This window comes from Thalassophryne amazonica, chromosome 10 (genome assembly GCF_902500255.1).
Source record: "Thalassophryne amazonica chromosome 10, fThaAma1.1, whole genome shotgun sequence".
NCBI lineage: Eukaryota > Metazoa > Chordata > Actinopteri > Batrachoidiformes > Batrachoididae > Thalassophryne > Thalassophryne amazonica.
Genome location: NC_047112.1, coordinates 9,752,685 through 9,771,977, shown reverse-complemented (window position 1 = coordinate 9,771,977; position 19,293 = coordinate 9,752,685). Strand labels below are relative to the sequence as shown.

At 40.4% G+C, this 19,293-nt stretch overlaps 1 protein-coding gene and 1 long non-coding RNA gene across 4 annotated transcripts; both read right to left on the bottom strand.

The window, feature by feature from the left end:
* Positions 1–1,056: 1,056 nt before the first annotated feature.
* LOC117518314 lies at positions 1,057–9,507 on the bottom strand. Of its 3 annotated transcripts, none has more exons than XR_004562950.1 (6): positions 8,062–9,507; positions 7,418–7,525; positions 2,179–2,504; positions 1,947–2,076; positions 1,721–1,843; positions 1,057–1,592 (listed from the first exon to the last, which is right to left on the bottom strand). It is a non-coding gene; the product is annotated as an uncharacterized LOC117518314 (long non-coding RNA). The 3 variants fall into 3 exon arrangements; XR_004562949.1 differs by having other exon boundaries at positions 1,947–2,339; positions 2,422–2,504; XR_004562948.1 differs by having other exon boundaries at positions 1,947–2,504.
* Positions 9,508–14,471: 4,964 nt separating this feature from the next.
* On the bottom strand, positions 14,472–17,547 carry LOC117518309. The gene is made up of 5 exons (XM_034179410.1): positions 17,390–17,547; positions 16,741–16,842; positions 16,020–16,193; positions 15,794–15,916; positions 14,472–15,658 (listed from the first exon to the last, which is right to left on the bottom strand). Exons 1-5 carry the CDS (start codon positions 17,436–17,438, stop codon positions 15,420–15,422), a joined length of 687 nt encoding a protein of 228 aa, XP_034035301.1. The 5' UTR covers positions 17,439–17,547; the 3' UTR covers positions 14,472–15,419.
* Positions 17,548–19,293: the final 1,746 nt, after the last annotated feature.

Sequence of the window (19,293 nt, the reverse complement as noted above, 5' to 3'; positions counted from 1 at the left end):
GTGATTCAAATACATATGGTTTTTGAAAAAAATAAGGTCAGATACTTTTCTAATAGACCTCGTATGATATTTCTGTGCAATTCCAGATCACATCTGCAGAAGCACATTAGTTCCGAGGCAGAGATGATGCTAATTTGGTTTGACATCTTTTGCAAGCTTCTGAAAGACCAGAGCCCGTATTCACAAAGCATCCTAAGTCTAAAAGTAGCTCTTAGTCCATCTGTGTGTCCATTTGTTTCTGGACGCGCAAATGGGCTCACAGTTTATAAGTGCCCAGTTGGACGTTTGCTGGTGCCACCTCAATTCTGGTGGAGTGCGGGTCGAATAGCCATTCGGCCGCTGGTGTGAAGGCGAGCTTATTCACCACATTCAGCCAGGGTGCGATGTGGCCGATCATTTCATGCAACCTCTCGACCCGAATGGTCCGACCTGCGTACGACATGCTGCATAAATGCTGCAACCACAGGCAGATGGCAGTGCAACCTCATCTTGAGGCCGTTCGATTGGGTTTCCAGCACAAGTGTAATGCAAATGTGGAGTGCATGTGCTGTGCTTGAGTGGTTGTGCCGACTGTTGTACGAGGCGGCTGTGGTTTTTCACAACTGCCATTCAAGTCCTTCGGCCTCAATTGTGTTGTGTGCGGGAGCCATTAGAATTTTCCATTGGTAAGATAAAAGATATTCACAAAGCATCTCAGGCCTGAAAAGCGCTCCTAAGGTGAAAAACTGTTCATAGGAGGGAGGAGAATCAAATCAAATCAATTTTATTTATATAGCACCAAATCACAACAAACAGTTGCCCCAAGGCACTTTATATTGTAAGGCAAAGCCATACAATAATTACGGAGAAACCACCGTTGGAACGAGAATGACATCATTAACCCCTTAACGCCTGAATTTCTATAGCTGTATTTAAAAAAATGTTTTGTGTGTTTTTGCCTTTAAGTAGATGGTAAATAATGTTGAGATTACTAATTTCACTTTTGCACAAAAAATAAATAGTAATTTTGGTATTTTGGTAATGACTTTGTTATAATGTTATAATAATAATAATGGCATGTTGCAAATACTGGTCAATTTGGTATGTTACATATTTGAGTCAAATATTGTAGCATATATGCGACAATGAGCGTTAAGGGGTTAAGAGCTACTTTGAGCCTTAGGATGCTTTGTGAATATGGTCCGTGATGCTTTGTAGATTCTCAGCAAGTCAGATTCAGTCATATAAACCACACAATATCCACAAATGTGGAATGAACGATTAATTAAGGTCAATACAACATAAATACACATGTGGTTAAAACACCAAATCAATTTGCACAAATGACAGATGGAAAAAAGTTCAGATTCTTGAAAGATGGAAAATCCTCAAAAATGGAAAAAATAAGAGTCCAAGCATCAGGCTCAGTGTGAAACAGGAGTGACTGGAAGTTGTTGCAGAATTACATGAACTGCCCGAGCAGCAGATGGGTCCACTGGTGACGTTCACAACGCCTGCAGGAAGTTGCATTAAACTAATTCCCAAAGCTGTGCAGACGTTTGAAGAGGCACAGCCAAAGATGGACCTGTTGACTCCCACATTTGTATTTGACACTATGAAAACAGTTTTAAAAATAAATTAACTTTAATGCCCTGAAATCACCTGAGTCTTGTAAATATTAAACTGTGAAGATGAAGAAAATGAGTGTGTGCTTTCATCTTGTTGCATCATAAAGACTGACCTTTGATTTGGACACAGTGGTCCTCCACTCCTTCACATTGTATTGGAATGTTGCACTGAGATGTTACTGGGTCACAAGTGAAACACTGCAGACTGTTGGTGACATTTGCAGGAGCGATGGGAACTGAAACAGAGAGGAATCAGAATCTGACTGATGTTTCCAGAACACAAAGTAACACCAGGATGCAGTCTGACTGTTGATCATCAAACCATCAGAACTGATTTACCAGGCAGAGTCTTGTTGTTGCAGTTATCTGAGTTGCAGCACTCAGCTGATATGTGTGTCGATTCACAGGCTGTGAGGGGCACATGCCCTGAAGAACTGTTGGCTGACAAATGCTGATGAACTGAAATTTACTAGAAAATCAATGAGACATTTGTTAAGGTGACTGAAAACATTTGAGTCAAGTCAGGTCTGGGAGCATGCACTGGCATCATGTGTTGCTATATCCACCACACCATGGAACAGCCTTTGATCCTGGATGGCAACCACACATGCAGACAAATGGCCCATTCACTCCAAACCAGCTAGCCAACTATCTGCTGCAGCCAGGTGAAAGCTGGGAAGGTCCTTGGCTTTCTCCCGCCACCGGGGTCCTCATCACTGAAGCACCTGTGTGCTGGATCATGCACAGAGAAATGTAACTCATGGCCAAAAGGTTGCAGCTGACATTCCTTCTTAAAGCAAGTGTTACACCTCACCTTCATCTGATGAAGTAACTGTTGCTTTACTGCAGACTGCACTGCAAACATCTTACCCAGTATTACACTGGGAGAGAAGTTACCTTGGAAGCAGGAAACAGTTTGTGAAGATGGGAGAGTGTATATATCATCATGCTTGGATATTGGCTGTGGCGTCCCCCCAGGGGTCAATATTTGGTCTGAAACTGTTTACTCTTTATATAAATTATATTTTTAAGGTATCAAAAACATTAACCTGTACTGGTGGTTGGCTCTCACTGCGGTATTGTATCACTTCCTGTTCTGAAGCACAGCGGTGTTTTTCTGTATCTGTTAGCTGTTTAATCTGCGCAGTTAGATTGATCTAGTTAACTAGATAACGATTTGTTTCACAGTGTAATGTTCATTTGCCTTAACTAAAGCACTCCCTCTGCTGAATCACCTCTAAATTATTTACACATTATTCACTTTGTGTGTTTTTAGGAATCTGCTAGCTTAGCACAGCTACTAGCTCTTAGCCAGTTTAGCATGGTGGCTTCTCCTGTCTCTCCCGCACTTTTCTGCTCTGGGTGTGAAATGTTTAGTTATTCCTTGGCCTCCTTTAGCAGTAATGGTACTTGTAATAAGTGTAGCTTATTCGTAGATTTGGAGGCCAGGCTGGGCAAATTGGAGATTCGGCTCCGCAACGTGGAAAATCCTACAGCTAGCCAGGCCCCTGTAGTTGGTGCCGACCAAGGTAGCTTAGCAGAACAAACTCTGGTTATTGGTGACTCTTTTGAGAAATGTGAAGTTAGCAACACCAGCAACCATAGTCAATTGTCTTCCGGGGGCCAGAGCAGGCGACATTGAAAGAAAATTGAAACTGCTGGCTAAGGCTAAGCGTAAATTTGGTAAGACTGTAATTCACGTTGGCAGTAATGACACCCGGTAACGCCAATCGGAGGTCACTAAATTAACATTGAATCGGTGTGTAACTTTGCAAAAACAATGTCGGACTCTGTAGTTTTCTCTGGGCCCCTCCCCAATCGGACCGGGAGTGACTTGTTTAGCCGCATGTTCTCCCTGAATTGTTGGCTGTCTGAGTGGTGTCCAAAAAATGAGGTGGGCTTCATAGATAATTGGCAAAGCTTCTGGGGAAAACCTGGTCTTGTTAGGAGAGACGGCATCCATCCCACTTTGGATGGAGCAGCCCTCATTTCTAGAAATCTGGCCAATTTTATTAAACCCTCCAAACCGTGACTATCCAGGGTTGGGACCAGGAAGCAGAGTTGTAGTCTTACACACCTCTCTGCAGCTTCTTTCCCCCTGCTATCCACCCATTACCCCATCCCCGTAGAGATGGTGCCTGCTCCCAGACCACCAACAACCAGTAAAAATCTATTTAAGCATAAAAATTCAAAAAGAAAAATAATATAGCACCGTCAAATGCACCACAGAGTAAAACAGTTAAATGTGGTTTATTAAACATTAGGTCTCTCTATTCTAAGTCCTGTTAGTAAATGATATAATAATTGATCAACATATTGATTTATTCTGCCTTACAGAAACCTGGTTACAGCAGGATGAATATGTTAGTTTAAATGAGTCAACACCCCCGAGTCACACTAACTGTCAGAATGCTCGTAGCACGGGCCGGGGCGGAGGATTAGCAGCAATCTTCCACTCCAGCTTATTAATTAATCAAAAACCCAGACAGAGCTTTAATTCATTTGAAAGCTTGACTCTTAGTCTTGTCCATCCAAATTGGAAGTCCCAAAAACCAGTTTTATTTGTTATTATCTATCGTCCACCTGGTCGTTACTGTGAGTTTCTCTGTGAATTTTCAGACCTTTTGTCTGACTTAGTGCTTAGCTCAGATAAGATAATTATAGTAGGCGATTTTAACATCCACATAGATGTTGAGAATTACAGCATCAACACTGCATTTAATCTATTATTAGACTCAATTGGCTTCGCTCAAAATGTAAATGAGTCCACCCACCACTTTAACTTGGTACTTTAGATCTTGTTCTGACTTATGGTATGGAAATTGAAGACTTAACAGTATTCCCTGAAAACCCCCTTCTGTCTGATCATTTCTTAATAACATTTGCATTTACTTTAATGGACTACCCAGCAGTGGAGAATAAGTTTCAGAACAGTAAAAGTCTTTCGGAAAGCGCTGTAACTAGGTTTAAGGATATGATTCCTTCTTTGTTATGTTCTCCAATGCCATATACCAACACAGTGCAGAGTAGCTACCTAAACTCTGTGAGTGAGATAGATTATCTCGTCAATAGTTTTACATCCCCTTAAGCACAACTTTGGATGCTGTAGCTTCTCTGAAAAAGAGAGCCTTAAATCAGAAGTGCCTGACTCCATGGTATAACTCACAAACTCGCAGCTTAAAGCAGATAACCCGTAAGTTGGAGATGAAATGGCAGCTCACTAATTTAGAAGATCTTCATTTAGCCTGGAAAAAGAGTCTGCTGCTCTATAAAAAAAGCCCTCCGTAAAGCTAGGACATCTTACTACTCATCACTAATTGAAGAAAATAAGAACAACCCAGGTTTCTTTTCAGCACTGTAGCCAGGCTGACAGAGTCAGAGCTCTACTGAGCCGAGTATTCCTTTAACTTTAACTAGTAATGACTTCATGACTTTCTTTGCTAATAAAATTTTATCTATTAGAGAAAAAATTACTCATAACCATCCCAAAGACATATTGTTATCTTTGGCTGCTTTCAGTGATGCTGGTATTTGGTTAGACTCTTTCTCTCCGATTGTTCTGTCTGAGTTATTTTCATTAGTTACTTCCTCCAAACCATCAACATGTCTATTAGACCCCATTCCTACCAGGCTGCTCAAGGTAGCCCTGCCATTAATTAATGCTTCGATCTTAAATATGATCAATCTATCTTTATTATTTGGCTTTGTACCACAGGCTTTTAAGGTGGCAGTAATTAAACCATTACTTAAAACGCCATCACTTGACCCAGCTATCTTAGCTAATTATAGGCAATCTCCAACCGTCCTTTTCTCTCAAAAATTCTTGAAAGGGTAGTTGTAAAACAGCTAAGTGATCATCTGCAGAGGAATGGTCTATTTGAAGAGTTTCAGTCAGGTTTTAGAATTCATCATAGTACAGAAACAGCATTAGTGAAGGTTACAAATGATCTTCTTATGGCCTCAGACAGTGGACTCATCTCTGTGCTTGTCCTGTTAGACCTCAGTGCTGCTTTTGATACTGTTGACCATAAAATTTTATTACAGAGATTAGAGCATGCCATAGGTATTAAAGGCACTGTGCTGCGGTGGTTTGAATCATATTTATCTAATAGATTACAATTTGTTCATGTAAATGGGGAATCTTCTTCACGGACTAAGGTTAATTATGGAGTTCCACAAGGTTCTGTGCTAGGACCAATTTTATTCACTTTATACATGCTTCCCTTAGGCAGTATTATTAGAAAGCATTGCTTAAATTTTCATTGTTATGCAGATGATACCCAGCTTTATCTATCCATGAAGCCAGAGGACAAACACCAATTAGTTAAACTGCAGTAATGTCTTACAGACATAAAGACATGGATGACCACTAATTTCCTGCTTTTAAATTCAGATAAAACTGAAGTTATTGTACTTGGCCCCACAAATCTTAGAAACATGGTGTCTAACCAGATCCTTACTCTGTATGGCATTACCCTGACCTCTAGTAATACTGTGAGAAATCTTGGAGTCATTTTTGATCAGGATATGTCATTCAATGTGCATATTAAGCAAATATGTAGGACTGCTTTTTTTCATTTGTGCAATATCTCTAAAATTAGAAAGGTCTTGTCTCAGAGTGATGCTGAAAAACTAATTCATGCATTTATTTCTTCTAGGCTGGACTATTGTAATTCATTATTACCAGGTTGTTCTAAAAGTTCCCTGAAAAGCCTTCAGTTAATTCAAAATGCTGCAGCTAGAGTGCTGACAGGGACTAGAAGGAGAGAGCATATTTCACCCATACTGGCCTCTCCTCATTGGCTTCCTGTTAATTCTAGAATAGAATTTAAAATTCGTCTTCTTACTTATAAGGTTTTGAATAATCAGGTCCCATCTTATCTTAGGGACCTCATAGTACCATATCACCCCAATAGAGCGCTTCGCTCTCAGACTGCAGGCTTACTTGTAGTTCCTAAGGTTTGTAAGAGTAGAATGGGAGGCAGAGCCTTCAGCTTTCAGGCTCCTCTCCTGTGGAACCAGCTCCCAATTCGGATCAGGGAGACAGACACCCTCTCTACTTTTAAGATTAGGCTTAAAACTTTCCTTTTTGCTAAAGCTTATAGTTAGGGCTGGATCAGGTGACCCTGAACCATCCCTTAGTTATGCTGCTATAGACTTAGACTGCTGGGGGGTTCCCATGATGCACTGAGTGTTTCTTTCTCCTTTTGCTCTGTATGCACCACTCTGCATTTAATCATTAGTGATTGATCTCTGCTCCCCTCCACAGCATGTCTTTTTCCTGATTCTCTCCCTCATTCCCAACCAGTCCCAGCAGAAGACTGCCCCTCCCTGAGCCTGGTTCTGCTGGAGGTTTCTTCCTGTTAAAAGGGAGTTTTTCCTTCCCACTGTCGCCAAGTGCTTGCTCACAGGGGGTCGTTTTGACCATTGGGGTTTTCTGTAATTATTGTATGCTTTTGCCTTACAATATAAAGCGCCTTGGGGCAACTGTTTGTTGTGATTTGGTGCTATATAAATAAAATTGATTTGATTTAAAGCTTGGGGTCGTATGAGGTGCAATTAAAACCACAGGTCCTTGGTGACGACCTGCTAAAGCATGGGGTCGTATGAAGTGAAATTAAAACCACAGGTCCTTTCAAAATCAACAAATACACTGCTGATAACCAAGTCCAGGAAGTCATTAAAAGTCTGGATCTTAGTTTGGATCCACAGCCATCACAAACCCAGACTGTCTGATGTTTTCACATTGGAGCCTGAAGCATAAATGTCCCAGATAAGAAGAAAGAAATGACAGCATGTGTCACAGTTACCTGATATAGACGGTGACACACACATCAGCTCTTTATTAGTACATGTGTGAAGGGATGAGTTTGTACATGAACTTGAACCTTCACACCAGAAACACCGAAGTGCTTCAGCTGTGAGAGAAAAGGAACTCAGTCAGGGAATTAAAATATAATTTAAAAGATTATTATAAGATGAAACAAAGAGAATTAAAAGATGAAAAAATGCAACATTTATGGACATTTTTGAAACCAGTACATCATCAGGAATTTATAAAATTACAAATACAGAAAAATAATGTTTGGTGTTCAAAATTTGCCAGTTGTAGTCTGAATTTATGATGACAGCTTTAATTTTGTTGTTCTTGCAATTATTCATTGTCTGGATTTCAACTGCTCTGGGTAAAAGTTTCTAAAAACAAAAAATGAATTACTTCAAAGAGAATGTTCCATTATTTAAAGAAATAAGGACGACACATATCAATCCTCGATTGTAATGAAATTGTTGCTATAAAAAAGACTAAAGGCTAGAAAGTTGTATGTTTTATAGAAATGCAATTGTAATGTTCCATAATGTGTAATTATGTTCTACAAATACTTTAAAACATTGAAAATAAACCAAAATATTGAACAGATTTTATATGTGGCATGTTAAGAGTGTGCAGTCTTACCTATGCTGGAGACGGTCCAGATGAGTGTCATAGTCAGAACCGGCTTCATGATGAGGAGTTGGTGATCAGATTCACATCCAGGGATGAAGTTTATGGTTCTTAGTCTGATCTGATGTGTTATTCTAGCAGCTGTTTAAAGACTGTGATGTATAAAAACAGGAAACCAATTGTTGCTTACATAATGATGACAATGAACCAGTTTTGCTGCATTTCAAGACATCGTAATGTTAGTGTGTGGCAGGATTTAACCTAAAAATGCAGAGATAGACCAAACAAGTGTTGGTAAAAAAGGCAATGATTTATTTGCAAGATTCTGAGGAACAGTTCAAACAAGGACAGAGGAGGAGAGTCAGTGGCAACACCAGGGCAAGTACATGAGAACAAATGCAGGAAAACTAACCTAACAGGAACACAATGAACCAGAAAAACCCAGCAACTGAGGACCACACTGTGACAAACTTAAGTAGGGACACAAACGAGTAGACGGGCAACAGGTGATGTTATTGGGAATGTGAGACAGATGTGAGTGAGACTTGGTCACACACACACACACACATGGCTGACAATAACAGAGTGACACAAATTGCAACAAACTCTGTGGTGAGTAAAAACAAACACATAAACAAACACATGCCATAACTAAATACTAAACTACAACAGATACCACAAAGTAACAAAGTCTGAAAACAAAGGACCAAAACCGAAAACTAAAGTAGAACTCAAAAATGGCTAAAGCATGCTAAACAACACAACTAACAGATAAGACGTAGAGAGGGTACAGGCCACAGTGACAACTGACATAAGGGCATAAGACACAGACAGGGGACAGGCCACAATGACAAGTGACATAAGAGCGTAAGACACAGACAGGGGACAGACCATAATGACAACTGACATAAGGGCATAAGACAAAGACAGGGGACAGACCACAACAGAAAAGTTGAACAGATAATCAAGGAAATTACTTCAAAAGGAGGGGAGCTGAACTGACAAATTAAAATTATTAATTGACTAGTTGGGCGACAATAGTCTTTGAGTCATCAACAACTCATCTGGACAATGAATAAAAAGGCTCAAATCTAAGCACTGAAACTCCCAAGTAAATTTAATTTAAATAGACAACTGTAGAACTCTGAGTTGAAAACAGGGTGTGAACACAGTGAAACACACTGACGTCTCAGTGTTTAGTTCCTCATTCTTTAGCTCCAAACTCTTTTGTCAGACCTGCACACATGCCAATCCACACCATATCTGCAGAGTGAAAACCAGAGGCCTCATGTACAAAGATGTGGGTCAATTTCCTGTTAAAACACGACGTACGCAAAAACCCAGAAACTCTCGACGCACAAAAAAGTCAGATATATCAAAGTCTGAGTATAATATACAAATAATGAATGTTTATGAGTTCAATGGTACGAATATTTCATGAGGTGAAAGCTGGAACATACCATTCATTGAGGCAATGCAAAACGCCTCCGTTGGAAGCCTTACAGGACAAGTTGGAACATGCCCAGTTGTTAAACAATTTCTCGGATACTCACTTGACTGAAAGCCATCTAAAGGCACCTGAATCTTACGAATGGTTATCAACATGGAGGTGTTTTCCTGTGGCGCCGGGCCATGAGCGTCTGCGTGCCGACGCGCCAATCCGTCCGCACGTCTTTCATTACAAAATCTCCTTTAACAGTGGAATGTCCGGATAAACTGCTGATCCCGACCTCTTCTGAAACTTCTCTGTTCTCTCACGACGTCCTGGCATGACGCTTAAATTTGGAAGTTTTCAGCTCGAAACAGGCTGACGACGGCGGCTCGGAGCGCGGCGCGCCCTGCGGCTCCGTGGGGAGTCCTTAAAGTCAAATCAAATCAATTTTATTTATATAGCACCAAATCACAACAAACAGTTGCCCCAAGGCGTTTTATATTGTAAGGCAAAGCCATACAATAATTACGGAAAATTAAAGCAACAGTAACACTCCATAATCTCTCATTAGCCGTTAAAATTTTCACAGAAAACCAGCTGAATTTCTCGAATGGTGTCCACTTCGATGTGCCTCACAGTTTCTGAAAAAATTTTGATAAAGCAAAGCGCCAGTCTCTCAGCAAGTTGTCAGACAAAGGAATTCCGACGGGAGGGGTGAACCAGTGCTCACTCAAAGCCTGCTCACAGGCGAATGATGCAACCGACAGGCGTGAAAAAACTCACGCATGCGCACGAGGGTTCAAGCTTGTCTGACGTAATCGCATGTGATTCAAATCCATATAGTTTTTTTTTTAAATAAAAAGGTCGGTTACTTTTCTAAAAGACCTCATATATATATATATATATATATATATATATATATATATATATATATATATATATATATATATATATGGATCACAAGGTTGTAATCAATTCTTGCATCCCAGTGGTGGCACCGGACACGCCCCTTTCAGTGCATCAGATGGCACTCCTCTTCCAGCCATAACACATCAAACCGAAGCGGTCACTTTAGTCGTATCTGGGAAACACCGGGAGACAATCCAGTTCTTTGTGTTTTCTTCCACGTTACCACTAGTTTTAGGTCATCCCTGGGTTATCAAACACAATCCCCAGATTGATTGGCAGACCGGGTCTGTCACACAGTGGAGCGAGGCCTGCCACCTTGAGGGTCTTTGATCATCCATTCCACCCAGTGTTAAGGTCAGGGACGAGGTCACTTCACCCCCTGATCTGTCTGTAGTCCCCATAGGGTATCACGATCTTGCTGAGGTGTTCAGCAAGGATCGTGCTCTGTCACTCCCCCCTGCTGCCATGTCAGACTCTTTTAAATCTTTCAGGCCCACACAGTCTGGGGTCAGGTTAGTATGCATTGTTGATTTTTCACTAGACCCATAGAATTTGTATGTGCAGGACTAAAACTCTCCACTGACAGTCTGTCACTTTCTACAGAAGTGGTACGCCTGTCCCCTGCGCAAGTGCTACGCACTGTAGAAGAATTTTTAGGTCCTTATTTGAACTATGATGAACTATCAAGTGTCCTGATCTGAACTGTATGTCCTCTGGCTGAACTAGCAGGTGTTCAACCCAAAAAAAAGGGCTCTATTAGTCATTCGGTCTGTCAGGGGCTTTCCAAGGCCTTTTAGGTGCTTTCCCGCAGGCCACGTGCAGGGGCCTCAGGCCAGCTGCACCTGTGGCTGAGGCCACATGCGGGGGGGCCTCAGGCCAGCTGCACCTGTGGCTGAAGGTCTTTTTAAAAAATCAGTTGTAAATCCTTCACGTTTTAATGGGAGCGTTTGTCACATTGAAATAATGGCCTAACACCTGCTTAGGGTTCACTAGAGGACGCTTCCAATAGAAAACCATGTCTTGGGAATGAAATAAAAGTCGAAGGAGGAGCGATGCCCGCAGGTCTCCAATAAATAGATGAGCGCGGTTATCACATATTCAGTCTCTCTAGAGGACTCAGTTTGTCTAAGCTCTGTGTCGAAGGCTTAAATAAACTTAAAAACTCTGTGCATTTTATCTTGCTTAAGGCTGAATTATTCTAAAGTGTTGTGTCCTTTTCTAGCATATCACTTGCAATTAGTTTGTGTTATCTAAAAGACGACATCCTGAGAAGACTAAAGACGAACCACGTCAGCACCTGTGCAAGTGGTACGCACCTATCTTACATGGTTTAGCCAGTTTTATGTGTGAGGGAGGTACCTCAGTGATGATGACCCCTAGTGCCAAGGTCAAGAGATCACTCATCTTTCAGCTGGCTGTGGCAGACAAAAGTCAATTCATGATTTGGTGGACTGCTGTGATGAGATCCAGCCCCCATGACCATTAATTGGAATAGACAGGTGAAGAAAATGGATGGATGGATGAATGAATTGGTGTTATAATGTATCAATAAATTTAACTAAATTAACAAATGTTTGATCATAAACTCAACACTGAAATTAAGTTAAGTTGTATCGACTAATAGTCTCTGGTCCCCTCCCAGGGTAATGATGAGGCATTTAGCAGACTGACATTGTTAAATAGGTGGCTGGTGCAATTTTGTAGACAGCAAGACTTTAGGTTTATTGATAACTGGCCATTGTTCTGGGGCCACCATGGCTTGCTGATGCCGGATGGCCTCCACCCTACTGGGGAAGGTGCCACCATCTTGTCTGTGAACATAGATAGAGCTCTACACGGAGGGTAACATTAGGATTTTACAGCAGGCCACGGAGCAGGTGATTAGAGACCCTGCAAGGTTTATGACAAATGTGGGTGTTGAATCCATTAGCTTAACGGGGAAATCAGTGCAGAAAATCCACTATGGTGATAGTGAAGTTTATCTGCCAGGGAGGGAAATTCAACAAGTTGAGTCTGTGGCCTGCTTCCGTAGACGTGTCCATAAAAATCATAGAGGGATATGCATTGTAAACTTAATACCCATTACTCATTGGATGATGTTGAAATTGAGGAACGGCCTGTTGGCTGTTCCAACAATATGAAAGATTTCATGTCTGCTACCTACAACTCACGTGGAATGTCTCAAACCTAAACTTACTTCCAGGCATCTTATATATGCTACTCTGGAACCACCCCTAAACCCAAACAGTTCAACTGTCAACCCCACTGAGGTGCTTAGTCTGTGTCTCATTAACATAAGATCACAATCCTCAAAATCATTGTTGATTAATGATCTAATTATGGATCTACACTTAGATATGATTGGGTTATGTGAAACCTGGCTTAAACCTACAGCTGTCCTCCCCTTAAATGAGGCCTGCCCACCAGCATAAACATTTAGTCACATCCCTCGAGATGCGAAGCAAGGCGGGGGTGTTGCTCTTATTTATAAATCTAGGTTTAGCTTATTAGCTGTTGGGGGTCATAAATATCAGTTCTGATGATGATCAACAGGAAATGTCTTAAAGGGTGGCAATAATCATGTCTGCATAAATTTCATATATATATATATATATATATATATATATATATATATGTGTGTGTATATATATATATATGTGTGTATATATTTGTATATATATGTGTATATATATGTATATATGTATATATATATATATGTATGTGTGTGTGTGTGTGTGTATGTGTATGTTTATTTTTCTTGTCTTCTCCAGACCTTTCAAGTCTGCGTGTGGTTTATTCAGGTTTATATTTGCACTGAAAGGCTGCACCTTACCTTTCACTGCACTGGTTACAATAACAATAAAGAATCTTTTTCTATATCTGTAACTGTATCCAGGTATTGAGCCAATTTCCCTGAAGGAGTCTTCCCAAAGGATCAATAAAGTTCCATCTAATCTAAAGAAGAAGGTCATTTGTTGTATTACACGCAACAAAATCAGTCACCTGCATTACTCACAGCTGACCTCTGAACTCCCACTTTATTGTTGCCAAACCACATCACTGAACACAGTAAAACTATATTAAAGTGTAGAAGAGGTTCTTCCCCCTTTTTGTCTTTTGTTCACAGACACGGCTGTGTTGCCAGATTGGGGGTCACATGCTTGGTTGGTGTTGGTCTAATTATAGTCTCACAGGATCACTTCCATCTGACCTGTTTTCTTGTTCAGATGATGTCTAGAAGTGTGTGCTGGTGCAATGCATCTTCCCCAAATCATGGAACCACCTTGAGCACTGGGTGATAATCACCCAGGCAGACAAGTGGTCCACTCCCAGCTTCTCTTGTTTGTTTTTGTTTTTTTAATCTTGTCTCAACAAAACTTGTAAATGATTGTATCTTAGGTTTATTTTTTCTGGCCGACTGATTCTGTTTTTTTGTTGTTGTTTTTTCTGTCTGTCTGAGGTGCGGATGACGTCATGAAGTCACAGGCTGGATTTGACGACTGAATAATTTCTGAACTGATCATGGATCGGACTCTGCCACGGGAACAGGCCCACTGAATGAAATGAGCTGCTGGATGACCCCTGCCTGTGGACTGGACGCCTGAATAGACTTCTCATTAAATGCATCTACTTATGTTCTGTTTTGTAAAACTTTGCAAAATTTTGCAACCGTTAGAATGACCTAAACAGACGGTCACCCCTCTGAGTCTGGTCTGCTTGAGGTTTCTCCATCAATATCATCAGAGGGAGTTTTTTTTCTTACCACTGTGTTCTTGCTCTTGGGGTTGATAAGGTTCAGCCTTACTTGTGTGAAGCACCTTGAGGCAGCTTTATTGTGATTTGGTGCTATATAAGTGAAATAAAATGAAAATAAATTGAAATTTAATCTGTTGTTAACCCTTTAACCCTCTCATCACACACAGATGAATCCACCACATGGCCAAAATATCAACATGGACGTCCTGCTGAATATCTCTTGGTGTCTGGTCGTATTGCACAATCTGGAACCACCACCAGACTCCCCCTGATATTTTATTCTGGCAAACATTTGGTTCAAGATGAAGCAGGAATACACGTCATGTTTAATGTTTCAATTACTGTTTATTGTGACCACACCATACCACCATACCATAACATACCAACTTTATTAATAAAGCACCTTAAGGCAGACAGAGCTGACACAAAGTGCTGTAGATGAAACACATAAGACAAATTAAAATACAATAAAATGAAGAAAAGAACCAATAAAATGCAAATTAAAACACTAACTGAGCTAATTTCCATTTTATTACAATTGAAACATAGAAGACAAGATTAGATAATAAAAGAAAAAACAAGTAATTGATAACATTGTCACTCATTAAATCCCAAACATTTGTTTATTTAATACCCAGTCATCCCCAAGACATTTATCCACATTTAAAGTACTTAAAATGATCCAGTCAGGACTGATACGTGATTATGTGACAAAGTTCCACTCCCATGAGTATATATGATATTTCTGTGCAATTCTAGATCACATCTCCAGAAGCACATTAGGTCTGAGGTGGAGATGATGAGAATTTGGTTCGACATCTTCTGTGAGCTTCTGAAAGACCTGGGCCCATTTTCACAAAGCATCCTAAGAGTAGAAGTAGCTCTTAGTGATGTCATTCAAATAAAAATCTTAGAATTTCTCAAATTCTCAGACATTTCTTAGAATTTTCCCTTGGAAGATAAAAGATATTCACAAAGCATCTTCTGCTTTAACAGAGCTCCAAAGGTGCAAAACTGTTAAGAAGAGGGAGGAGAACGACGTCACTAAGAAATACTTTGAGCCTTAGGATGCTTTGTGAATATGAGCCCTGATGCTTTGTGGATTCTCAGCAAGTCAGATTCAATAATTGAAATCACAGAATAGCCACAAATGTGTAAAGATCGATTAATTAAGCTCAATACAACACAAATACGTATGTGTGTTTAAAACCCCAAAATAACGTACACAAATGACAGATGGAAAAAGATTCAGATTCATGAAAGATGGAAAATCCTAGAAAAAGGAAAAAATTAAGAATCCAAGCAGGAGATGCATCAGGCTCAGTGTGAAACAGGAGTGACCGGAAGTTGTTGTTGCAGAATTACACAAATTGCCCGTGCAGCAGGTGGGTCCACTGGTGATGTTCCCAATGTTTGGCACAAATTGCATCACAGCACTGGCAAAGTTTGAGCACAAGTTTGAAGAGGCACAGCCAGAGATGGTCCCGTTGACTCCAAAACTTGGAAGCGACACTATAAATGATGAAACCAGTTTTAAACACAAATGAACTTAAATACCCTGAAATCACCTGAGTCTTGTAAATATCAAACTGTGATGATGAAGAAAATGAGTGTGTGCTTTGATGTTGTTGCATCATAAAGACTGACCTTTGGTATTGAAACAGCGGTCCTCCACTCCTTCACACTGTATTGTAATGTTGCACTGAGATGTTATTGGATCACAAGTGAAACACTTCAGACTGTTTGCGACATTTGCAGGAGCGATGGGGACTGAAACAGAGAGGAATCAGAATCTGATTGATGTTTCCAGAACACAAACTAACACCAGGATGCAGTCTGACTGTTGATCATCAAACCATCAGAACTGATTTACCAGGCAGAGTCTTGTTGTTGCAGTTATCTGTGTTACAGCACTCAGCTGATATGCGCACAGATGCAACACCAACATGAAGTGAAGCTGTTAGAGGTCCTGCTGACGTACACAGGTTGGAACCAGCACATCCCCTGAAGAACTGTTGGGTGCCAACAGCTAGTGAAGTTAAATTTGCTAGAAAATCAAGGAGATATTTGTTAAAGGTGACTGAAAACATTTTGGAGTCAAGTTCAGGTGCTGCACATTGTTTGCTCAGGCGCTGCTGGAGATGGTAGCATAACAATAAACTAATCAATATAATAATCTGCATGTGAATGAGGTTTGTTCAAACATTTTGAAGCTGTGTAACAATTCATTTATTTTTTGCTGAGTTTCATCATCATGACATTAAATTATTTTCACGATGACACATTTCTTAATAGAGTTCAGGTTATATGATCGGTTGATTTTACTGTACATTCATAACAAGCAGCACAGACAACCAATCACAGCTCTTACAAGACTGTTGTCACCCATATCAACGGGGTCAACTCACCTCCTCACAAAGATAAAGGTTTCTGTCCACTCTTTGGTCAGAGTTTGCATCATGAATACAGGCCCTGGATCTTAGTTTTGATCCTGGACCATCACAAACTGAGTCACTCTGATGTTTTCACATCGGAGCCTGAAGCTTAAATTTCCCTGATAAGAACAAAGAGACGACAGCGTGTGTCACAGCTACCTGATACAGACGCCGTTCCACACATCTGCTCTCCATTAGCACAGTTGAGAAGGACTGGGTTAGTACATGAACCAGAGCACGTGGAACACTGAAGTGCTCCAGCTGTGAGAGAAAAAAGAAATCAGTCAGTGAAGTAAAATATGATCTTCAGAGTAACAGCAGCATGAAACAAATTCAACATTTTTGGACATTCTTTAAACAAGTAGGAATTTAACAAACTATAAATAGAGAAAAAAAAAATCATGTTTAGTGTATAAAATGTGTCAGGTGAAGTCTGAATTTCTGATGACAGCTTTAATTTTGTTGATCTTGTAATTACACAGTCTGGGTTTAAACTGTTCTGGCTGAAACTCTTCCAAAAAAGTTTTAAATTTTCAGCAATATCAATAATTCTGGTCTAAACGGGATTTACAGATGGTGCTTTTTGAGAAAATGTTTTCATTTAGAATTTCAGGCAGAAATAAGGACGACACATATCACCCTCGATGAAATTGTTGCTATAAAAAAAAGATGAAAGGCTAGAAAGTTGTCTTGTAGAAATGCAAAATGTTCCAAAATACATAATTCTGTTCTACAAATACTTCAAAACATCAAAAATTACTCATGCAACAGATTTTAAATGTGACATGCTAAGAGTGTGCGGTGTTACCGCTGCTGTAGATGGTCCAGAGGAGGGTCAGAGTCAGAAGCAGCTTCATGATGTGGAGTTGGTGATCAGATGATGGGATGAAGTCGATGGTTCTCTGTCTGATCTGATGTGTTATTCACTGCAGCAGCTGTGAAAAGACTGTATGAAATGTCAACCAGAAACCAGAAATATCTTTGTTGCTCACATGATGATGACGATGATCAACCAGTTTTGCTGCATTTCAGGACATTGATAAGCTGAACAGATAATCAAGGAAAATTCTCCAAAAGGAGGGGGGCTGAACGGAGAACTGGATCGAATCATGAAACTCATTAATTAAGGAGTTGGACAACAACGACTCATCTGGACCATAAATTAAAAAGGTCAAATCTAAGCACTGAAATGCCAAAGTAACTTTAATTTAAATAAACAACTCTGAGTTGAAAACAGGGTGTGAACACAGTGAAGCACACTGACGTCTCAGTGTTTAATTCCTCATTCTTTGGCTCCCAACTCATTCCTCAGACCTGCACACACGTCAATCCACATCAGATCTGCAGAGTGAACACCAGGGGCCTCATGTAAGAAGATGTGCGTGAATTTCCTGTTGAAACACGACGTATGCTAAAACCCAGAAAATGTCGACGCACAAAAAAGTCAGATGTATCAAAGTCTGCGTATAAATGGATCTTAACACCTTCCTTTTGTACATCCCAATCAACATGGAACTGAGTTCACATGCAAAAGTATCAAATTCCTCCCTGTCCACACATCTATTTAAATATGCAAATCCATATAAATAGTAGGGTTGAAACAATTAGCCGAGTAACTCAAATAATTTGATTACAAAAAATTGTTCGAGGCAAATTCTGTGCCTCGAAGCTTTGTTTAACGTTGTAGTACATACAGTGATGCCGGTAACGCGTTACTTAGTAACGCGTAACTAGTAATCTAACTTAGTTACTTTTACAATTGAGTAATCAGTAAAGTAACTAAGTTACTTTTTCAAGGAGTAATCAGTAATCAGTAATTGGATTACTTTTTCAAAGTAACTGTGGCAACACTGAGTACATATGTTAGGCGGGTGTGTGGCGCTACAACGACCCCAGAAAAAAAAAAAAACAGAAGATGACTGGAGCATAACAGCTAATCAAATTAGCAATGATAACTACCACTTTCCAACATCACACACAGTTAAAAAGTTAAAAAATAGCCTTTTAAGAGAAAGACGGTCCAGGCTGATCATCTGAAATAGACTTAATGTGCATTTAAAGCAAAGCAGTGTGTTTGTCTATTTTAAAAAACACACGGTCCTCTCTACATGGGGAGTGACTATTTGCACGGCGGCCAGCTGCTCTCTGTCTCTGTCTAGGTCTGAGCTACAGCTCCGTCCCCGGCCACACTGACAAACAGTCTCTGAAAGAAGATCCTCTCAGCAACAGTCCACTCTTTCAACTCTTTCAACTTAAAAAAGAGTCTGTTTTGTTCAGACTCACACTGAATGTTTCGCTTTTTAATTTTTTTCTTTTTTGGACAACACACAACTCTTCACAAAAACTGATTTAAATAAAATAAAAAAACTGACGTTGAGGCTACCTCCAGCTGAAATACATCTGCTGAATCATAGAGAAAGAGGGATTAAAAAAATCATGCAGGGGGTGCGTTCCGGCGCCGTCTGGCCGCTCCCTTGTTGGTCCGTCGTGCTGCCCCGGTGGCTCTGCTGGCTGCCCTTCCTGGCCCCTGTGCCCTTCCGCTTCCCTTTTTCGCCTGGTTCCTCCTGGGGCCCTGCGTCCTGGGCCCTTTTCCATTGTTGCTTGCGGCCGGCCGTATGGCTTTTGACGTGCCAGAGTGGTCCATGTCTTACGGTAAGGTTCTGTACTATTATCTTGGCTCCACACACCAGCCACAGTAGTGATCAGATATAT